The sequence below is a fragment of the Mustelus asterias genome, chromosome 24, assembly GCF_964213995.1.
Source record: "Mustelus asterias chromosome 24, sMusAst1.hap1.1, whole genome shotgun sequence".
In the NCBI taxonomy this organism is placed as follows: Eukaryota; Metazoa; Chordata; class Chondrichthyes; order Carcharhiniformes; family Triakidae; genus Mustelus; species Mustelus asterias.
The window spans coordinates 10,417,642-10,439,630 of NC_135824.1; the positions used below are offsets into that span (position 1 = coordinate 10,417,642).

Consider the following 21,989-nt stretch of genomic DNA (forward strand, 5'->3'; position numbering starts at 1 on the left):
CCATGATGGTCTATATTTGGCAACACCATTCTTATTTTTGGAGGGGACATGTCTGCTCGTACCCTAAGGATCTCACTTTCCACTGAGTTACCCTTTAGCAGCTTTGACCAATCCATCTCTGCCAAATCACTTCTCAATTTTGTAAAATTTACCTTCCCCCAATTTAAAACTTTTACCTCAGATCTATCTCTGTCCTTTTCCATAATAATACTAATCTAACTGAATTGTAGTCACTGTCCCTGAAATGATCACCCACTGTCACTTCACCCACTTGCCCATCTTCATTTCCGAAGATTAAAAAGTAGTTGACTGTTTGGTACCTTTTGAGAACCTCCTGCAATTGACGATGGGTGTTAGCAGGCTATTCAACCATGGGGAATACCACAACCGAACCCAATGCTGCTTAATTCTAATGTCTCCATGCAGGTACTTTCCAGCAGTGGATGCTAAACAGCTGTTCAAAGTGAGAATCCGAACCAGTTTTTCTCTTCGTAATTCAAGAGTGCTGAGGCAAGGTGCAATAGCCTATTTTTGTCCCTGCTGATGGTGGTTAACACACCTGGGACCAAAGATCAAAATGGAATTTGAGTGGTGTGCCCTGCTCCGATGTCTGTGACTTAACCATCTGAGGCATCAGGAGAGCCCTATGAAACGTTTTGCAATCAAGAAAGTGCATTCACATATAGAGCGGAGGGAGTGAATATGTTTCTTGGAGGAGTGAGACCTCTTTTAAGATTATTATATTGATTTTGGTCTTCTGACACCAATGCTAGGAATGTGCTGATTGAGCTCCATCTGTGGCACTGTTGCGGTCACTGGAAGATGCAGCCGGTGAGAGTGACTGCTCACCAGAATTATCCATGGCTTCCTGTGTAAGGAAGTACTTGGGCTCTTCTTGGATCTGCTTTTCAATGATGGATCTGTCAGTTTCGTAAATTGCAGGGGTCGACTTGTGTCCGGTCCCTTGGATAGTCAAATCTCTGTACTTTAGAGGTCATAGCGTCATAGAAGTTTACAGCATGGAAACAGGCCCTTTGGCCCAACCTTGTCCATGTTGTCCCTTTTTTAACCCCTATTGCTTGGGAAGGTTGTGTTCGTGAAGTGTTGATTAGTCTATTGATTTCTCTTTTTGTTTTAGGGTGTGATAAGTAAGGTAATAAACATTACAGCAGGCCTTTATGAGCTGGATGGAAAATTTGGTCTTTGTGTGGCCTATCAACAAGTCGTAAATTGTGGACGTGGTTTGCGGCCTGGAGCACAAGTGGAGGTATAAAATTTGACTTTTTAAAAGTATTTTTCCTTGCAGTTCCTCTATTTTCCCTGTGCAGTTTATAATGGACTGTATCCTCTTTGATCTGGAAAGGTACATTGGACAACTGTCGCTATCCTGGACTGGAGGTAGTTTCAATGTATCTGCTGGGTGTCCAAGATGTGTACCGTTAGGGTAAAGGATGGCTGTACATCTGTATCAGATAATGCTGAACTAAACTTCCTAGCTCACAGGTATACCTTTACATATGTAAGTGACACTGTAAGACAGTGTGGTTTATGTGATAGTTGAATGTGGTGGGTTGCTGAAAGATTAGTCAGCTACTGACATTGTACCACACTTTATAACTTTGAGGCTTAAGTGGTATAGTGAGATTTATTGTTTGTTTAGTAACCTGAAGACCCATGTTGTTTATCTTGTTTGTGTATTAGAGAAGAATAACTTTCAACAAAGCTGCTTTGAAGAGCTGTCAGCTAATAAGTGGGTTATCATTTTCTGAGTAAGCCTGGTTCACATTTCTCCACGGATGTTCTTGATGCCGTTTGTTAAGCAGTTCACAAGTCTTTGACGCTGACCTGGTTGTACAATCCTTTGTCTCCCCCTGAAGACTGCAAAATGCTCCATCTTGTGGCCCAGCCCAGAGTTTCCAGAAAGAAGCAGAAATTACAGTCAAGAGCTGTATAGCGAGCTAGGAGACAACATAATAGATTTCCTGTGCTAACAGTGTGATACTGAAAATTTAAAGTAACATTATCAGTGAAGCAGATGACCATTTGTGCTTTACTGGCGCTATGATATTGATAAAGCTTAATAGTAGATAGCTGACATTTTAATGCAATCACACTGTCTTTTTTTTCTCACTCGGTTTTCAGTAAAAACTGGGGCGGCACGGTGGTTAACACTGCTACCTCACAGTGCTAGGGACCCGGTTCGATTCCCGGCTTGGGTCACTGTCTGTGTGGAGTTTGCACATTCTCCCCGTGTCTGTGTGGGCTTCCTCCGGGTGCTCTGGTTTCCTCCCACCGTCCAACGATGTGCGGGTTAGGTGGATTGGCCATGCTAAATTGCCCCTTGTGCCAGGGGGACCAGCTAGGGTAAATGCATGGGATTATGGGGATAGGGCCTGTGTGGGATTGTGGTTGGTGCAGACGCAATGGGCCGAATGGCCTCCTTCTGCACTGTAGGATTCTATGATAAAATGTAACAGCAATGTGAAATTTTTGTACTTACAGATATTATTTAAAATGTTCCAGCAGTGCCATTAGAGATTTTGTCCCTTTGAGGTTTTGTTTGCTTGGTACAGTAAGAGTGACTGCCCTTGACATCAAGGCAACATTTCACCAAGTGGGACATTCAGGAGCCCTAGCTAAAAATTCTGGCAATTGGAGAAAATGCTTCACTGTTTGGAACCCTAATGAACACAATAGATGAATGTGGTTGTTAGAGGCTAATGAAAGAATAAAATAAAAACATCTCAGCCCTAGTGTTGAAGTGGAAACTTTTCTTGCTTCTTGACTGTGAAAGATAGACTCTACAAAATTTGTTTCGTCAATATAACTTGGTCTTTATTTACGAAAAACTGCATGCAGTATATGGCTGAAACTTGGGGTCAGAGAGCAGTTGGTACAACTGCTGATTCTTCCACAAGTCCGCAATTACACAGAGAAACTGTTCAGTATTTATACATAATCATTATCAGTTTTCGTGACCAGAGCATATTCAGGAATTCGATTAGTAATGGAATCATAAGCAATATCATTAATCATGTTTTAACTTGCTGACCTCCGAGAACTCTTTGTCTCATTATTATCTTGTCCTTATCTTGCCCTTTGATGGAACAGAAGAAGTTCGGTGACTCCTTCCTCCCTGACCTTATCTTGTTTTATTTACTCATACAGCCGTATTAACTCTTACAGTGGTCTGGCATTTTGAAATAGCTTTAGTCAGCCATTCTTTATATTGTAACAAATAGTTGACCAATTTTCCCATCATGCCCTTACTTAGTACGTACAATTCCACACTAGGACATTTCTGCAGGAGTTCTTCAGAGCAGTGTCTCAGCCCCAACAATCTTCAATGATCTTCTTTCCATCGTAAAGTCAGAGTTGGGGATGCTTGCTGATGCTGACATATTGTTCAGTACCATTCGAAACTCCAGACACTCGAGTAGTCCATACAAGCATGCAGCAAGACCTGGATCACATTCAGGCCCGGTCGGATGCATAGCAAGTAACATGCCTGGCATATAAGTGCCTGGCATCGACTCTCTCTAACAAGAGAGAATTTCACCATTTTCCCCTTGATAAGTGGCATTAGCATCGTTGAATCCCTGACCATCAACATCCTTGGGTTACTGTTAATCAGCATCTTAACTGGACCAACCATGTAAATACTGTGTCTTTAAGAGCAGGCCAGAAGCTGCGAATTCTACAGTGAGTAACTCACCTCCTGACTCTACAAAGCCTATTTGCCATCTACGAAGTACCCTTAGGTATTGGTACCAATATCTACAAAATAACCAATCCTGGTGACATCATGTCTGAGCTAACTAATATCAAAGCTTCACACTCCAAATCTGCGAGGGTGTGGAATCTGTTAATTAATGAGCAGTAATGTAAAGCTGAAAACCGCTGAAGAGTTTAAAAGTTAATATATAATGAAATCACAGATGCTTCTCATTCTATATGAGACTTTGGAATTTTTCTTTGTAGATCCATGATGCCCACTTGCACCTGAAGGCATCTGACCACTTTCCACGCATCATACTTTGCTGCTGCCTGAGGAGTGCTTTGGTGGTCACAGAATTTTCCAGGCTTAGTACGGAATATCAGCCCTTTTCTTCCATCGGCAATATATACATTAGTCTGCTGTTCAAGTATAACCTGGATCTGCCCAACTATTTGTGGGTGGTTCACATCGTCGAAACACTCCTAAAAAGGTAAATCTGCTTGTATGTGTATATGTCTGTTTGTACATGCATTGGTATGTATACATATCAAGTTGCAAGTGCACACATTTGCCGGAATTTTACCGCCTCGCCCGCCCGAGGCTCGTAAGATCCTGCCCGAGGCCAACAGAGAATGTCTTTCTGCGAGCTTGGGGTGGGTGAGGCAGTAAAATTCCAGCCATTATCTTCCCGAGAGGCTGCCCATGTTCCTTCTTCATTTCCTTATTGCCATCTGATCTGTATAATCAATTCAACTGTGGAGACCAAAGCAAGGGAAGATCACAGAATTGTTATGGCATAGAAAGAGGCCATTTGACCCATCGTGCCTGCACTAGCTCTCCAAGCAAGAATTGTGACTTAGTGCCATTCCCCTGCCTTTTCCCTGTACCCCTGCATGTTATTTCTATTTAAGTAATCATCTAATGCCCTCTGAATTTTTTTGCAACGCAATCTGTGCCTGTAACTCCTCAATCTTATTTACTATACTCTGAATTCACATACATGCACAGTAACCCGAATTTAGACAGCATTACTTTCTCTTGACTTCACTTATTAACTGTTACTCTTGACTTTACTTAACTTATTATTTTCTAAATTAGTGCTTTCTGCACTATTTTGTGCATTCTGGTATTCTTCTGTAATATTTCTCCGTGGTTCCCACATCACTGCCAAATTAGTTTAAAGCCCCTCCCAACAACACTAGCAAAACACACCATGAGGAACTCAGCCCCATGTCTGTTCAGGTGCAACCAGTCCAGCTTGTACAGTGCCACCTTCTCCAAAGCCTGTCCCAATGTCTGAAGAAGCTAAAGCCCTCCCTCCCGCAGCATCTTTTCAGCCACCCATTCATCTGCCTTATCCTCACAGTTCTCACTTTCACATGGCACAGGGAGTAATCCAGAGATAACTACATTTGAGGTCCTGCTTTCTCTTAGAATCCTGACAGTGCAGAAAGAGGCCATTCAGCTCATCAAGTGTGCACTGACTCTCTGAAAGAGCATTCCACTCAGGCCCTCCCCTCCGCCCTTTCCTTGTAACCCTGTGCATTTAGAACAGAGAACATAGAACAGTACAGCACAGAACAGGCCCTTCGGCCCACGATGTTGTGCCGAGCTTTATCTGAAACCAAGATCAAGCTATCCCACTCCCTATCATCCTGGTGTGCTCCATGTGCCTATCCAATAACCGCTTAAATGTTCCTAAAGTGTCTGACTCCACTATCACTGCAGGCAGTCCATTCCACACCCCAACCACTCTCTGCATAAAGAACCTACCTCTGATATCCTTCCTATATCTCCCACCATGTACCCTATAGTTATGCCCCCTTGTAATAGCTCCATCCACCCGAGGAAATAGTCTTTGAACGTTCACTCTATCTATCCCCTTCATCATTTTATAAACCTCTATTAAGTTTCCCCTCAGCCTCCTCCGCTCCAGAGAGAACAGCCCAGCTCCCTCAACCTTTCCTCATAAGACCTACCCTCCAAACCAGGCAGCATCCTGGTAAATCTCCTCTGCACTCTTTCCAGCGCTTCCACATCCTTCTTATAGTGAGGTGACCAGAACTGCACACAATATTCCAAATGTGGTCTCACCAAGGTCCTGTACAGTTGCAGCATAACCCCACGGCTCTTAAACTCCAACTCCCTGTTAATAAAAGCTAACACACTATAGGCCTTCTTCACAGCTCTATCCACTTGAGTGGCAACCTTTAGAGATCTGAGGATATAGACCCCAAGATCTCTCTGTTCCTCCACAGTCTTCAGAACCCTACCTTTGACCCTGTAATCCACATTTAAATTAGTCCTACCAAAATGAATCACCTCACATTTATCAGGGTTAAACTCCATTTGCCATTTTTCAGCCCAGCTTTGCATCCTATCTATGTCTCTTTGCAGCCTACAACACCCCTCCACCTCATCCACTACTCCACCAATCTTGGTGTAATCAGCAAATTTACTGATCCACCCTTCAGCCCCCTCCTCTAAGTCATTAATAAAAATCACAAAGAGCAGAGGACCAAGCACTGATCCCTGTGGCACTCCGCTAGCAACCTGCCTCCAATCCGAAAATTTTCCATCCACCACCACCCTCTGTCTTCGATCAGACAGCCAGTTACCTATCCAATCGGCCAACTTTTCCTCTATCCCACACCTCCTCACTTTCATCATAAGCCGACCATGGGGGACCTTATCAAACGCCTTACTAAAGTCCATGTATATGAATCAACTGCCCTACCTTCATCAACACACTTAGTTATCTCCTCAAAAAATTCAATCAAATTTGTGAGGCATGACTTGCCCTTCATGAATCCGTGCTAACTATCCCGGATTAATCCGCATCTTTCTAAATAGTCGTAAATCCCATCCCTAAGGACCTTTTCCATCAATTTACCAACCACCGAAGTAAGACTAACTTTACGATGGCTAATTTACGATGGCTAATCCACGTAATGTGCACATCTTTGGACATTCGGTCAATTTAGCTTGACCAATTCACCTAACTTGCACATCTTTGGATTGTGGGAGGAAACCAGAGCACCCGGAGGAAAGCCATGCAGACACTGGAAGAACGTGCAAACTCCACATAGACACTCAAGTCTGGAATTGAACCCAGGTCCCTGGAGCTGTGAGGCAGCAGCATGAGCCACTGTGCCATCGCTCCCCCCCCACTAATTTCCTGCCTCGCTCCCTAAAGTAGCAGGACCCCATCCCCCTTCCTACTGAAGTCATTTGTACCAATGTGGACCACTATCTCTGGCTGTTCACTCTCGTCCAGAAGAATATCTTGCAGCCGCTCTGTGACGTCCTTAACCTTGGCTCCGGGGAGACAACATACCATCCTGGAGTCACATCTACGACCACAGAAATGCCTGTCTGTTCCTCTAACTAACAAATCCCCTCTCACTATTGCTTTTCCCTTCATCTTCCTCCTCTCCTGTACAGCTGAGTCGCTCGTAGTGCCACCAGCCTCCCTCTGACCACACTGCCTTGAGGAACCAGCGCCCCCACCGGCTTCCATAACAGAAAAGGTGATTTCCGAGCAGGATCCAGGGGGACTCCTGCCTAGTTCTCTTGGACCATCTGATGTTCCCCTATCCCCTCTCTGCTTCTAGGCCCTAATGCTGCAGTGTGACCATTTCACTGAAAGTGCTATCCACATAGCTCTCTGCCTTGCAGATGCGCCACAGTGACTCCAGCCACCAGTCAAACTCTGAAACCCAGAGCCTGAGTTTCTACAGCCGACAGCACTTCCTCCATGCTTGGTCGACTAGGACACTTTGCACATATCACAGGATACTAATTCCACTTGACTGAGCTACCCTGCCATGTCTTAACTTTACTTCTCTGACATTAACTCTATTCTATTTTGGATTACTTGTATCACCTTACTATATTAGACCCTAACTTTCCTTTATTCCAGATGCAAGTTTTTCACACACTGCTCCTTGCAATGGATTATAGTCATAAAATATGATTTGGCTAGTGTGACATTCAGCAGTATATTGAGGGTTTTATTAACACCCTTCAAACTCTGAAATGGTTTAAGTACTTAAATTATAGCACAGCAGCTGATAATCTGAAAAGCATTCTGTAGGTAGAGCTGGTGGAGGGTGCCTTGTGGTTTTTCTGTATTTTCAGTGTTGTTGGCAGATGCGATTTTTAAAAAGCAATAATTTTACAAGGGACTAGTTATTATAAGAACAAATCAAGTGATGAACTGTGTGAATGCATGGATGCCCTTTAGGTTATGTGCTTGACTGCATCAGTGGCTATCTAAAATAAACTCCAGATAATGTTTTCTTCTACATCTTTTGCTTTCACTTACTTTTTTTTTTGTTCCCTCTTCCATTTTCCCCCTCTTCTGGGACAGGTGGACCAAATATCTGTACATATACTTTTTATATCATTTAAAAAGATATTAATTGTTCCAATGCAAATGGGCCAGGTGTGTTTTTCCACAAAAATATTCTTTGCAAAGTTGTTAAAAACAGAAATAAGGGGGCCATTTTGTCCATTGCATGTGCTCCAGGTAAAAAAAGAGTGGTCCAGTCCAATCCCATCTTCCTTATCTTATAAATTGTGGTACCACAAGTACATTTCCAAGTTCTTATTTTGGTTTTTATCACCCTTTCAGGCAGTGAATCCAAAATACTTCCCCAAAATCACTACTTTTCTATCTTTGAGTGAATCTAGATGCTGATTATTACTCCATGTATACATGTGATTTAAAAAAAAATTACATAGCTTAGCAATTTTCCCATGTTCTTGTATTCCTCTTTAGAATCATAGGGGCGGCACAGTGGTTAGCACTGCTGCCTCACAGCGCCAGGACCCTGGGTTCAATTTCGGCCCCGTTCACTGTCTGTGTGGAGTTTGCACCTTCTCCCCGTGTCTGCCTGGGTTTCCTCTGGTGCTCCAGTTTCCTCCCACACTCCAAAGATGTGCGGGTTAGGTTGATTGGCCAGGATAAATTGACCCTAATGTCAGGGGATTAGCAGGATAAATATGTGGGGTTACAGGAATAGGGTCTGGATGGTATTGTGGTCGGTGCAGACTCGATGGGCTGAATGGCCTCTTTCTGCACTGTAGGATTCTATGATTCTTTACTTGACCTGCATGCTATAAATCCAGGAAGTTGCTGCATGGTCATCTAAAGCAGCTCTATTGACGTGGCTGATTAGCTTTGCAAATGATCTTTCTCCTCTTCCCTCCCCTGTCTTACAAGTTGTGCTGAAATGCCAGCTTTTAAGCATTGTTTTTGCATGTGAAACGCAGATCACCCTCATAATTAACTTTGATGCTTACGCTTTTGGCAAGTACAGAGCGAGTGCAAATGTCTGTTGCATTGGCTATTTTTCTATTCCTTTAGTTATACATTTTGTAGATAGTCCGGACAATTATTAAATAGGGAAAGTTAAAAGAAACTTTTTACTGTTCTTGTCACTGTCATCTCTTTCCCTCTGTACTGTAGATTTTGCCCTCTCTTTCTCACCAAGCAGCACATGCTAATGTGTGATATTGATACTGGGGTCATTGGAATGTTTTTCAACTCTGTTCTGAAATACGTCAGGTGGAATTTAGCAGCTAGACCAACAAGAGATATCTACCAGGAGATATTGGCTGAGTCACATCACTGTCCACTTAAAGAGGTATTTATATCAGGTTACTGTACAATAAGTGTTGTCTTAATTGATACTTTTTTAATGTATTTTTGTGCTGTAGATTATTTCCCCAGCAACCACCCCCACTGCGCCCTCTTCCCAATTTCTTTCTGACAATTTCTTCTCTTATCATGGTAGAATTCTGTGATTCTCTGCGGCTTTTTAATTCCTCACCTATGTGACTGCTCTTCAACAGGGAGCTCAGATAAATGAATCCTGTCAGGGGAGAATCCGAGCTGAACCCAATGCTCTCCATGCCTCGAGCACGCTTCAAGAACTGGAAACCAGAAACTTGGCCAGTTTATATCTCCTCTCTAATCTGTGGAAGATCATGCTAATTTTAATACTGCTTTTACTGATTCAGTATGACTGGAATCTGCCTGGTCTGTATTGTTCAGTTATACCAATCAACTGAACAATGACGGAGCTGATACTGCCTGAATTGCAATTACTAAGCTGGAGAGTAACTTGTACATGTGGCTTATTGTATCGTCTGCTTCACACTGTCACTGACACCATGTACCTTTAGCTGCCGAGGTCCCTCCTCTGAAATTTTGTCCTTAAACCTTTCAACTTCCTCAACCCTTGCTCCAACCCACTTCTTTGACCAGCATTTTTTGTCACTCCTTCCAGTATTTCCTCAGCTGGTGATGGTTTTTTGATTACAAAGAGCAGTACAGCACAGGAACAGGCCCTTTGGCCCTCCAAGCCTGCGCTGATCATGTTTACCTATCTAGGCCAACTGCTTATATCCCTCTATTCCCTGTTTGTTCAAATGCCTATCAAGATAAGCCTTCAATGTGGCTAACGTAACTGCCTCAACCACCTCACTTGGCAGCGTGTTCCAGGCGCCCATCACCCTCTATGTTTAAAAAAAAATCTTCCCTTGCACATCTCTACTGAACCTTTACCCCCTTATCTTACACTTGTGCCCCCTTGTAATTGTCATTTCTGTCCTGGGAAAAAGCTTCCAACTATTCACCCTATCTATACCCCTCATAATTTTATAAACTTCTATCAGGTCGCCCCTTGGCCTCCGTCTTTCCAGGGAGAACAATCTCCCTGGAATTTATTCAATCTCTCCTCAAAGCTAATACCCTCCTTACCAAGCAACATCCTGGTAAACCTTTTCTGCACTCTCTCCAAAGCCTCCATGTCCTCGAGTGCTTTGGGAGATTTTTCAATGTTAAAGACGTTGGCTGGAATTCTCCGGCCGTTTACGCCCCGCCGCCACTGCCAGAGAGGATGGAGAATTTGGCAGTGAGCCAAATCTCCATTCACTGCAGCGGGAAGGGAAAATCCCACAGGTGTGAATGGCTGGAAAATCCTGCTCAGTATGTTTATTAGCTATATATCTTTTGAAAGTAGTTTGATTCTTTTGGAAGTAGGAAGTGTATCTGTTCTTTTTGCTTTCAGCTTTTATGCTAAAAATCATTTTTCTGTATTGACAATGGTCTTCACTTCCCCATGAAATGTAGTCGCTGTTTTGGTGTAGGAAACAAGGCAGCAAGCTCAAACAAACACCAATGTGGTGATTACCAGATAATCTGATGATCAGATAATCTGGTAATTACAGTGGCACAGTGGTTAGCACTGCTGCCTCACAACGCCAGGGACCCAGGTTCGATTCCCAGCTTGGGTCACTGTCTGTGCGGAGTATGCATGTCCTCCCTGTGTCTGCGTGGGTTTCCTCACACAGTCCAAACAATGTGCAGGTTAGGTGAATTGGCCATGCTAAATTCTCCCTCTGTGTACCCGAACAGGTGCCGGAATGTGGCGACTAGGGGATTTTCACAGTAAATTAATTGCAGTGTGAATGTAAGCCTACTTGTGACTAATAAATAAACTTTAAACTTAATCAAAGGAGGAGGTGGTGTAGTGGATTAATAATCCAGAATCCTCGGGGAATGCTCTGGGGACCCAAGTTTGAATCTGGGTTGGATTCAATAAAAATATGGAATTTAAAAAGTCTAATGATGACATAGTTATAAAAATCCATCTGATTCACAAATGTCTCATAGTGAAGGTAATCTGCCTTACTCAACCTGATGTGGCCTACATGTGATTCCAATATGGTTGACTCTTAAGTGCCCTCTGAAATGATGTTCAAGGGCAATTAAGAATGGGCAACAAATGCTGGCCTTTCAGAGATGCCATGAAATAATTTTTTAAAATTGTTTATTGAATGATAAATATACCAGAACTCCCACACTCTTCTTCGAAACAGCATCTTTACATCCACCTAACAAAACAAATGGGATCTCAGTTCAACCTCCCATCCTAAAAATGGCATCTGTGACAGCACAGTGCTCCCTCAGCGCCACATTGAAATGTCGGCCTAGATTATTGTGTTCACATCACTGGTGTGAGACTTGAACCCCCAGAGGAGTACTCCTACTGAACTACACCTGCGCTCTTCGATTTTCTTGCGACTTGATCAACTACTGATTTAATGTTATCTTGTTTTTCTTTAGATTTCGCCACCATATTTTCCATGTCAGAGTCCATCATTATCAAAATTGTTATCTCTTGCTGAGGAACGAGCTTGGAGAGCTCTCGACTTGTCCTCCTTGTTGCCAGATGCTGAGATCAAACACTTGATAGCTCAGCAGCTTAACAGTAAGCTTGCTTGGTCGTATGAAGTTCTAAACCCTGAAGATTTCCAACCCCAAATGGTACTTTTTCTTGTTAACAACATTACTTGCAATTTAAATAATACCAATAACAGTGAATAATAGTTTGCTAAATCGTTACAACAGTTTTATCCTTGGTTTTAGTAGTTTATTTGCTGTATCTCTTCCTGCATCTAATGGTATACAAGGCAAATCTTCGTCTAGTCCCATAGCTTGTTTTTCCCTGGAACAGGTCACTAACCTGTCACCAGAGGCTTAAAACTTGAGGAATGCTACTCCACATCAAGCATGGCTGACCAGGAATCTCTCCTGCTCTTACTGCCTGCTATTGGCATGTTGGAAGAACTTTGCAGATTGATAGTCAACCAGTCTGGCTGCACTATGAATGCACCTTCCTTGTGGATCAAGACCTGGAGTGGGACTCAAACCTGGAGCTTCTAGCTCAGAGGCAGGGACAATACCTACTGTGCCACAAGATCTCCATGGTTTATTTGATGATTTATTTGAGTCATGACTTGAGATCAAAATGCTATTGAAACGAGGCCCACTGTTTTTAGTTGGAAAGTGTTGTTTTCTTCTCTGATTCTTAATGAATGAGAAGAATATTGTTTGCTCAAGCACTCAGCCATTCTGCTCAAAGGCCTCAGGTTTGATGCTCGACATAAGCTAAGTTAACTGACATCAGCTAGGGCAGTGGTTAAGGTGCTATAGTTGGCTTCAGTGAACCTTAGGTAGAGAAAGGTGGAATTCAGCTTAAAGCTGCTATTTCTGATCACTATCAAGGTATCCCGTTGTTAAGTATAGGCATATTGAGTCATTTACAGCACAGATGGCGGCCATTTGACCTGTTGAATCTATGCCAGCTCCTGCAGAGAAATCCAGTCAGTCACGTTCAATCTCTAGCCCTGCAACTTTATTTCCCTAAAGTGTCCATCCACCTTCCTTTTGAAGTCCTCACATCCATCACCCTTGTCAGTGATGGGTTCCAGTTTGTTACCGCTTGCTGCATAAAAAGAAATGTCCTCGTATTCCCTTTGCATCCCTTTCCCAAGCCCTCAACTCTTGTCCCCCAGTTCTTGTACCATTGGCTATTGGGGACAGTTTTCCCTTTACTTTATCTAAGCTTGTCATAATCTTGTACACCTCTATCAAATCTCTGCTTAATCTCTTTGGTACAAGGAGAACAACGCTAGCTATGGATGTTGGTTCAGGACATGAATGGTTTGGTGATGCACCTTCCAATCTGGTGGGTTAAGGTAGTCCCAGATGACCACAGGCGGTGATTTTAACCTGAGGATCACCACATCTCAGGCGAGGGGCAAGGTTGAGAATGTAGGCCTTCATGAATAACATGGTGGATTAGCCTGCTGAACGGTGTGAGAATGTAAAAAATGCCCACTGGAGCAAGGTTTTGTCAGCTGATTTGATTTATTATTGTCATAAGTATTGGTGTACCGTGAAAAGTATCGTTTCTTGCGCACTATGCAAAACATACCTTATATTGCGAAGGAAAGCAAAGGGTGAGAATGTGGTGTTGTAGTCATAGCTAGGGTGCAGAGAAAGATCAACTTAACATAGGGTAGGTCCATTCAAAAGTCTGGTAGCAGGGAAGAAGCTGTTCTTCAGTTGGTTGGTACATGATCTCAGACTTTTGTATCTTTTCCCGACGGAAGAAGGTGGCAGAGAGCTATGGATTGCTACACAATTGAGGAGTTAATAAATTGAGAGGAGAAAATGCTTGGAAATAGACATTGCTGAAGTAATTTATTCTTGCCACAGGGTGGCTCTGTGAAGCTGTATTGAATTTGTCGTAGTGCTTGTTTCAACAGGAATCGAGAAGGTGTTTGTTTAATGCGCAATGCCATCCAATGCTTGATCTGGGTATTGCAATATCACAAATACAAAACCTTGTAATGGCAGGGATACATGCAACAATGCCATGCTCAGCGAAAAACATTTTTTTTGGTGGAAAAAATAGTCTGGAGAACAATGTAGAATAAAGAAGAGTGATTAATTGGATAGCTCTATCAAAAAGAATAATTTCTGATGACCATTGGGGAGCAATCGCTTTCAATTAACGCTGTTTTTGGATCAGTAACCCAGCAAAATAATAACCAAGTTTAGGTACCTCCCTGTGGGAAACTTGGCATAAGCCAAATGCAGGCCTTGCTGCATTGAATAGAAATTCATCATCATCTCTCCTACTGTAAATGCTTCTCAAACCATGGTGCTCCCTCTTTCGCTTGGTCTTTCGCCTACATTCTACCAAGTTTTTAAAAAACATAAGTTTGATTTTCCTAACAGCACTGTGGGTATATTTACAACACCTGGACTGCAGTAGTTCAAAAAGACCCTCACCGCTATCTTCCCGGAGCAATTAGGGATGGACAGTAAATGCTGCCTGGCCAGTGCACCCACATCCCATGAAAGATTACAATAATAAACCTCAGTACTACTTGGTTTGTCATCTTTTCTCCTGCTCTTGCCCTGTGCTGCAAACCTTGGCCTTTTATGCAGCATCTCAATTTAAAAATATTCTATAATGTAACGTTATGACATACCATCATTACAACATAACACAAGAATCAGGAGCAGAAGTAGGCAATTCAGCCCTTCCGCTGCCATTCAATCAGATCATGGCTGACTGCTTCCTGGTCTCAAATCTACCTCGCTATCTGTTCCCCATACTCCTTTAACCTGTTTTTAAAATCAGAAATATATCTAGCTCTTTCTTGAAACCATTCAATGATTCAGACTCCACTGTGCTTTGGGGCAGCGAGTACCATCCTCTGCGAGAAATAGTTCCTCCTCACAGCTCAGTTTTAAATTCCATTCAGTTCAATACCATTATTTTGATGCCTTGCGTATTCTATATCCAAATGAATACGAGTGTTACTATGACATTATACATTGTCAAATACACAAACTGCATGGCCACAATAAATTTTACATTCCACATATAATACATAAAGAATACTGTTCCAATGTAAATATAACAATGGAAAACCTGCAGTCTGGCTTTTAAAGTGAAATAAAATACTTCATTTCAAATCATGTGAATTTATTGTGGAATCTTTCCAGCCTAGAAGATCTCGGTTGAATACAGAATAAGACTGCCCCTCAAATTGCTGCATATGCCAGGTAGAATACCACAGATTAGAGTGTGTGTGCTGTGGACTTACCATCAGATGTGGTTAATTAAATATTAGCTTCCAGTTCATGAGGATCTGTCATATGAGAGATCAAGGAATATGGCGGGAAGGGGGGGATCAGGATATTGAATTTGATGATCAGCTAAGATCAAAATGAATGGCAGAGCAGGTTTGAAGGACCTACTCCTGCTTCTAGTTTCTATGTTAAGTTATGGTTCTATCTAATATATATATCCCTACACTGTTCTTATTAGCCGAACAATAATTGAAGGGAAGTGTTGTATTGTGGCAATGTCATTGGATTAGTAACCCAGAGTTTTAGGCTAATGATCTAGGGACGCAAATCCCACCGTGACAGCAGGTAGAATTTAAATTCAATGAACAAAATCTGGAATTAAAAGCTAGTCTCAGTCATATTATTGCCATAAAAGCCCATCAGGTTCTCTAATGTCCTTTAGGATGACGCTCATTTTGAGTTCCGGCTCCTGACCTCATCACGGTCTTTGTTCAAAAGAGATGAACTCTTTAAATGAGGCGAGGTGAGAGGCACAGTCCTTGACATCAAGGCAGTATTTGATCAGAGAGTCCAAGCAAAACTGCAGTCAATGGGAATTGGGGGAAAACTCTCCCTTGGTTGGAGTCATGCCTAGTACATACCTTGTGGTTGTTGCAGGTTGAGCATCTCAGTTCCAGGATATCACTGCAGGAGATCCTCAGGGTAGTGTCCTAGGCCCAACCATTTTCAGCTGCTTCATCAATAACCTTCTTTCCATCATAAGATTAGAAGTGATGATTAGTTCACCTGATGACTGCATAATCGTGACTCCTCAGATACTGAAATGGTCCATTCCCAAATACAGCAAGACCTGGACAATATCCAGGCTTGGGGTGACAAGTAACATGCAGGTTAGCGGCTTGGAATGCCGTGACAAGTGACTCACCCCTTGGTTCCCAAAAGCTTGTCCTCCATCTACAAGGCACAATTCTGAAACGTGATGGAATACTCGCCACTTGGCTTGATGAATTCAGTTCCAACTCAAGAAGCCAGACATTATCCAGGACAAAGCAGCATGCTTGATTGGCATCCCAACTATTAACATTCACTCTCTCCTACCAATGCACACTGAAAGCATTGTAGGAATTTGCCACCAATCTTTGCAAAGCACCTTCCAAGCTCACGATCACTGCCATCTAGAAGGACAAGGGCAGCAGGCCTCCAGGAACGTCACAACCTGGAAGATTCTCGCCAAGCCCCACACCATCCTGACTTGGAAATATATGAAGAGTGAAAAAAGCAGTCTTGGCGAGAGAAATGTGGTTCAAAATAACAAAAATTTTGATGACTATTGGGAGCAACTGTTTTCCCCAAGTGCTGCAAGGAAGTTGAAGAAGAGTCAGTGTGATGACACAGCCTTACTTGACCCCAGTCCAAACATAAATTGGGTCTGTGGTGGATACGTTAATTAAGATCGCAGCTTGTATGTCATTATTGAGCAGATGGAAGATAGTGACAACATTTGGGGGCAGTTGAAACAGGAGAACACAGTTGATAGTGTCAAAGGCCTTTGTAAAATCAAAGAATGCCCACGTACTAGGGTTGGTGCATTTCCCTGCATTTCTCTTGTAATTGCTGCACAGTAAATTTCATGTCCATTGGGCCCCTTAATGGGCAGAATCCACATTGCGACTCTGTGAGGAGTTCTTCAGCCACAGGGAGAAGGTGATGAAAGAGGACTCTTGCAATGACCTTCCTGTGGCTGACCACATGGAAATCTTTCTGTAGTTACTGCATCCAGCTGGCGCATCTCAAACCCCCTGGCATGTTTTTCTCCTCCTGGGTAAGGCAAATTAGGTCATGTATTCGCGCCAATGGTACTTCTCTGCCAAGGGATTCCATGTGCTCCTGATGCCTTGTTGTTCTTTAGCTGTCGGATGGCCGTTTCTCCCTCATGCCAGGTTAGGGTTGTGCTGAGATTGTGGCAGGTAGCATGCTGCGGAATAGAATCAAGGACATTTGCGTTGACCGAGTCTGTGAAGGAGGTCCTTGAATTACTTCTAGCAGGTGCAGACTGGCTTTTGTTCTTGATGAACACCTCCCTGTTCTTGGCCAGCAATGGAATGGAGCCTTGGTAGTCTTGACTGTGCTAAAGAAACCTCGTGTTATGGTTGTCGGCTAACTGCTGGATCTCCTGCGCATTCTCTGCCCATCATCTGTTCTTTAGGTACGGGTTTTTTGCTAGACCTCAGTCTTCAGGCATGTGTAGAGCTGCTTTCATGCTCTCAAATTGGGTTGCTGTTTCAGGTTCAGAAAAGCCTTCTGCTTGCGACTTATCAGCATCTGAATCTCCTGGTTGTTCTCTTCGAACCAGTCTTGGTATTTCCTGGTTGAGTGACCAAGTGTCTCTGCATGTGCTAATTTTGGAGTCCTTGGAAGCAGATCAGGTGCAGTGGACACTCTGCGTCTCTGGGTCACTGGGAGTCACCAAGTTGGCAATGATATGCTGGCTGAATAGGATTCTCATATCAGGATCTTTAAGTGCCTCAGCATTGATCTTACAGTGGTATTTCTTATTTTGCTATCATTGCTTTGGGCCTACATTGATGTTTATCACGAAGCTGATTAGATGGTGGTCCGTTCAGCAGTCGTCGGCTCATGTTTGGTGTGGGTGATATGCACAACCTTGCGGTCCCATGTTTGGACAATGGCGCACACCTAATCATACTGTCTTCCTTTTCCCATTGCACAGGATCTCTCTCCCTGGGATTCATAAAGTGCAGTGGTGGCTGCATGAGGGTGGCATTGACCAATGGTCCATGTGGAAAATATTGATTCTGCTTGACATGCGCCAGCTCAAGCGCTGTTTAATACTGGATATAGTGCTCTTCTTGCACTGCTCCACACTGGGTTCCCCGCTCTCCTTGTACTACTCCACACTGGGTTCCCTGCTCCCCTCCCACACTGCTCCACACTGGGTTCCCCGCTCTCCTCGCACTGCTCCACACCTGGGTTCCCCGCTATCCCCGCCCTGCTCCACACTGGGTTCCCCGCTCCCCTCGCACTGCTCCACACTGGGTTCCCCACTCCTCGCACTGCTCCACACTGGGTTCCCCGCTCTCCTCGCCCTGCTCCACACTGGGTTCCTCGCGCTGCTCCACACTGGGTTCCCCGCTCTCCTCGCCCTGCTCCACACTGGGTTCCCCGCTCTCCTCGCCCTGCTCCACACTGGGTTCCCCGCTCTCCTCGCCCTGCTCCACACTGGGTTCCTCGCGCTGCTCCACATTGGGTTCCCCGCTCTCCTCGCGCTGCTCCACACTGGGTTCAATGGTATTACCATCACTGAATCCCCCACCATCAACAGCCAGGTGGTTACCATTGACTAGAAACTGAACTGGACTAGCCATATAAATGCTGAGGCTACAAGAGCAGAGATTGGGAATTCTGTGACGAGTAGTGCACCTCTTAATTCCCCAAAGATTGTCCACCATCTATAGGGGATAAGTCAAGAATGTGAATGAAAGAAATTGTGATCGACTTCAGAAAGTGTAGTGGAGGACATGCCCCTGTCTACAACAAAGGGGACGAAGTAGAAATGGTCGAGCACTTCAAGGTTTTAGGTGTCCACATTACCAACGACCTGCCCAGGTCCCTATAGCCGACACTATAGTTAAGAAAGCCCACCAACACCTTCACTTTCTCAGGAGACTAAGGAAATTTGGCATGTCCGCTATGACTCTCACCAACTTTAGCAGATGCACCATAGAAAGCATTCTTTCTGGTTGTATCACAGCTTGGTATGGCTCCTGTTCTGTCCAAGACTTCAAGAAACTACAAAAGGGTCATGAACGAAGCCCAGTCCATCACTCAAACCAGCCTCCCAACCATTGACACTGTCTACGGTTCCCGCTTCCTTGGAAAAGCAACCAGCATAATTAAGGACCCCACGTGCCCCGGACATTCTCTCTTCCACCTTCTTCCTTCAGGGAAAAAGATACAAAAGTCTGAGGACACGTACCAACCGACTCAAGAACAGCTTCTTCCCTGCTTCCATCAGACTTTTGAATGGACCTACCTCGCATTAAGTTGATCTTACTCTACACCCTAGCTATGAGTAACACTACATTCTGCACACTCTCCTTTCCTTCTCTATGTACGGTATGCTTTGTCTGTATAGCATGCATTGCAGTGTTAATGTAAGCCTACTTGAGAATAATAAATAAACTTTAAAAAAAAACTTTTCACTGTATACCAGTACATGTGACAATAATAAATCAAATCAAATCAGTTTAAACCCATTTTAGCTCCAGCTGATACCCATTCCCTGTTTAGTTCACCATTGAAGTGTTGGATGGGTGTTTACAACTTTGCTCCAGATCATAGAGGAGCCAAAATCAGTGTAATTCCTCAGTTTGAGACAAAATATTACAATTTCACAGGGCCATTGCCATGATATGTTGTAGAATAAATGGCTCCAGTGTAGCAGTGTGAAGTCACAGAAACCTACTTTAGGTTTCACTCTGGCAATGCTGAAAATGAGAAAGAAATATTTCATGGTATAATATTCCATGACTCGGCAATACTTTACAACAATTAGTTCTCATTTCTCCCCCACTGTCTGATCATCTGGTTGAACTACACTAATTAGATTAATCTCCTCTTTTTGTGTTACTGGTCTTTGAAGAGGGTCTTGTAGGACACCCAGTAGCAAGGTGACATTGGTCTCTTCTGAACTGAAAACTCTGTTGGCAACATACAGCTTTCAAAATAAGACCTTCCCAGTTAATCAGGTTATCTTGTTTAACGAGTGCTTCTTTATCCAGGGAACGATTACTACTGTTCGTCTTAAAAAGGAGTAATAACATCCCTTTTTATTACTTCAAAGGAAAGTAAGTCAGAGTAGATTTGACTTGTGCATTTTCCATACCTCTATGTCAAATATAATTTTCATTGAATCCTTGTGGAATGAAGAATGCTCAACTTTCCAGCGTTTACCTTATTTGTTTCCAGATACTGTGTGGCATCTTTCAGGCAAATTCTAGAACCGGTTGTTTGCAGCTTCTCGACACATCAGGTGCCCTGGACTGTTGTGTGCAGAACTCTAATGAAGTGAACCAAGTTGCTTTTAGTGACACCTCGTATATCGGTAAGAACTTGGGCAATTACAGTGACAGTAGTACATTGTTGCAACGCGCAGGTTATTTGAAGGTAAATGTTATCTTGACATTAAAAATTTTAAAGAAATGACAAATCAATAAATCTATATTTCAATTACGTGCTCTGGAATCAGACTCTGGAATCAGAAGTGGAGGTGAAAAAGAAAATGAATTCTTCTTTACAACCAAATTTACAACCAAATATAATTGCCACCTCTTAACGTATCAGGAGTTTACAAACAGCTACAGTTTTCTTGATGTGCCAATTCCGATCGTTCCTTCACAGGGGGACACTAACAGTGGCTGGAAAGAGGCAAGCCACATTATACCGAGCTTCTGTTGTATGTCACATCCATGCTAAGACCTGAATCTATTCATGAACAATTCTGTAGGAGATTCATCAGTAAATAAATAAATGTTTGAACTGCTGCCTCACAGCACCAGGGACTCGGGTTCAATTCCGGCCTCAGGTGACTGTCTGTGTGGAGTTTGCTCATTCTCCCAGCGTTTGCGTGGGTTTCCTCCCACAGTCCAAAGATGTGCGGGTTAGGTGGATTGGCCATGCTAAATTTCCCCTTAGTATCAGGTAACTAGGTGGGTTAGTGGTCGGTGCAGACTCGATGGGCCGAATGGCCTCCTTCTGCACTGTAACATTCTATGATTCTACTTCTACATGTATAATAAAATTAATACAAGGAGTGTGCACATTTATAAATTGAAAATATATACATAAAATAATTGTATAACTATATGGAACAATAGCAAATCTGTAAACATTAAGAAAAAACGCAGCTGCAAATTTCATCAGCTAGATCGCTTCTTTCCCATTCTCGAAGTTACAATTAGATTACCTGTGTATCTTCAGTGCTTTCTCTGATTTCCTGCATTATCTGTCTCCATTGTCTGACTGGAAATAGTGTTTTTTTTTCTATTTCAGGCTGTTTGGTGCAGCTGCAGAAATATCAACTGGTTATAGAACGATTTATGTGTTGTGAGTTCCCATCGTCCAAACACCTTGATGACCCTAGATTTATCAAAGAGAAACACACCAGGTCAGTGTGCTGTGAAGTGCTTTTGAGGGGTTTAGGAAGTTAACATCAATTCTGTATGCTCTTAATCTATTGTAATCGTGATTTTGCATTCCCGGTGTCCATGTGAATCCTAGGCTTTACCAGCAAGAATATAAATGGACTGAGAATAGGCAAAACCCTGTCAGGAACCCTGTGATCATGGAATTTTGAAATTTACCAAAGATTGGTGATTGATCGAATTATTCATGCATCATATAATCTATTAACATTACCAAGAAGGAGTGAACAATAGCAGGAGACATACTAGTTCCTACAGACCAATTAGCTTCCTACAAAAGTGAGGTAAGGATGTAGTAAAGCCTGAATTGTATCTAAAAGTACTCGCTCTATTAAAATAAAAGGGAGTTTCTACTTGATCTTGTCCTGGCCTATGGAGAATGTCATTATCTGGGCGGCACGGTAGCACAGTGGTTAGCACTGCTGCTTCACAGCTCCAGGGACCTGGGTTCGATTCCCGGCTTGAGTCACTGTCTGTGTGGAGTTTGCACATACTCCTCGTGTCTGCATGGGTTTCCCCCGGGTGCTCCGGTTTCCTCCCACAGTCCAAAGATGTGCGGGTTAGGTTGATTGGCCATGCTAAA

The 21,989-nt window shown here is 43.2% G+C and overlaps 1 protein-coding gene across 3 annotated transcripts in view; it reads left to right on the forward strand.

The window, feature by feature from the left end:
- The window catches only part of ctc1 (CTS telomere maintenance complex component 1), an 84,063-nt gene that overhangs the window by 17,318 nt on the left and 44,756 nt on the right, over nt 1-21,989 (forward strand). For all 3 annotated transcript variants that reach the window (XR_013500764.1, XM_078241284.1, XM_078241285.1), the window contains 6 exons: nt 1,139-1,267; nt 3,982-4,208; nt 9,192-9,369; nt 11,856-12,056; nt 20,172-20,307; nt 21,255-21,369. Coding sequence is in view for 2 of the 3 variants with exons in the window: in XM_078241284.1 (XP_078097410.1) it covers nt 1,139-1,267; nt 3,982-4,208; nt 9,192-9,369; nt 11,856-12,056; nt 20,172-20,307; nt 21,255-21,369 (986 nt within the window). In the remaining variant the exon portion in view is untranslated. The remainder of the gene's footprint in view (nt 1-1,138; nt 1,268-3,981; nt 4,209-9,191; nt 9,370-11,855; nt 12,057-20,171; nt 20,308-21,254; nt 21,370-21,989) is intronic.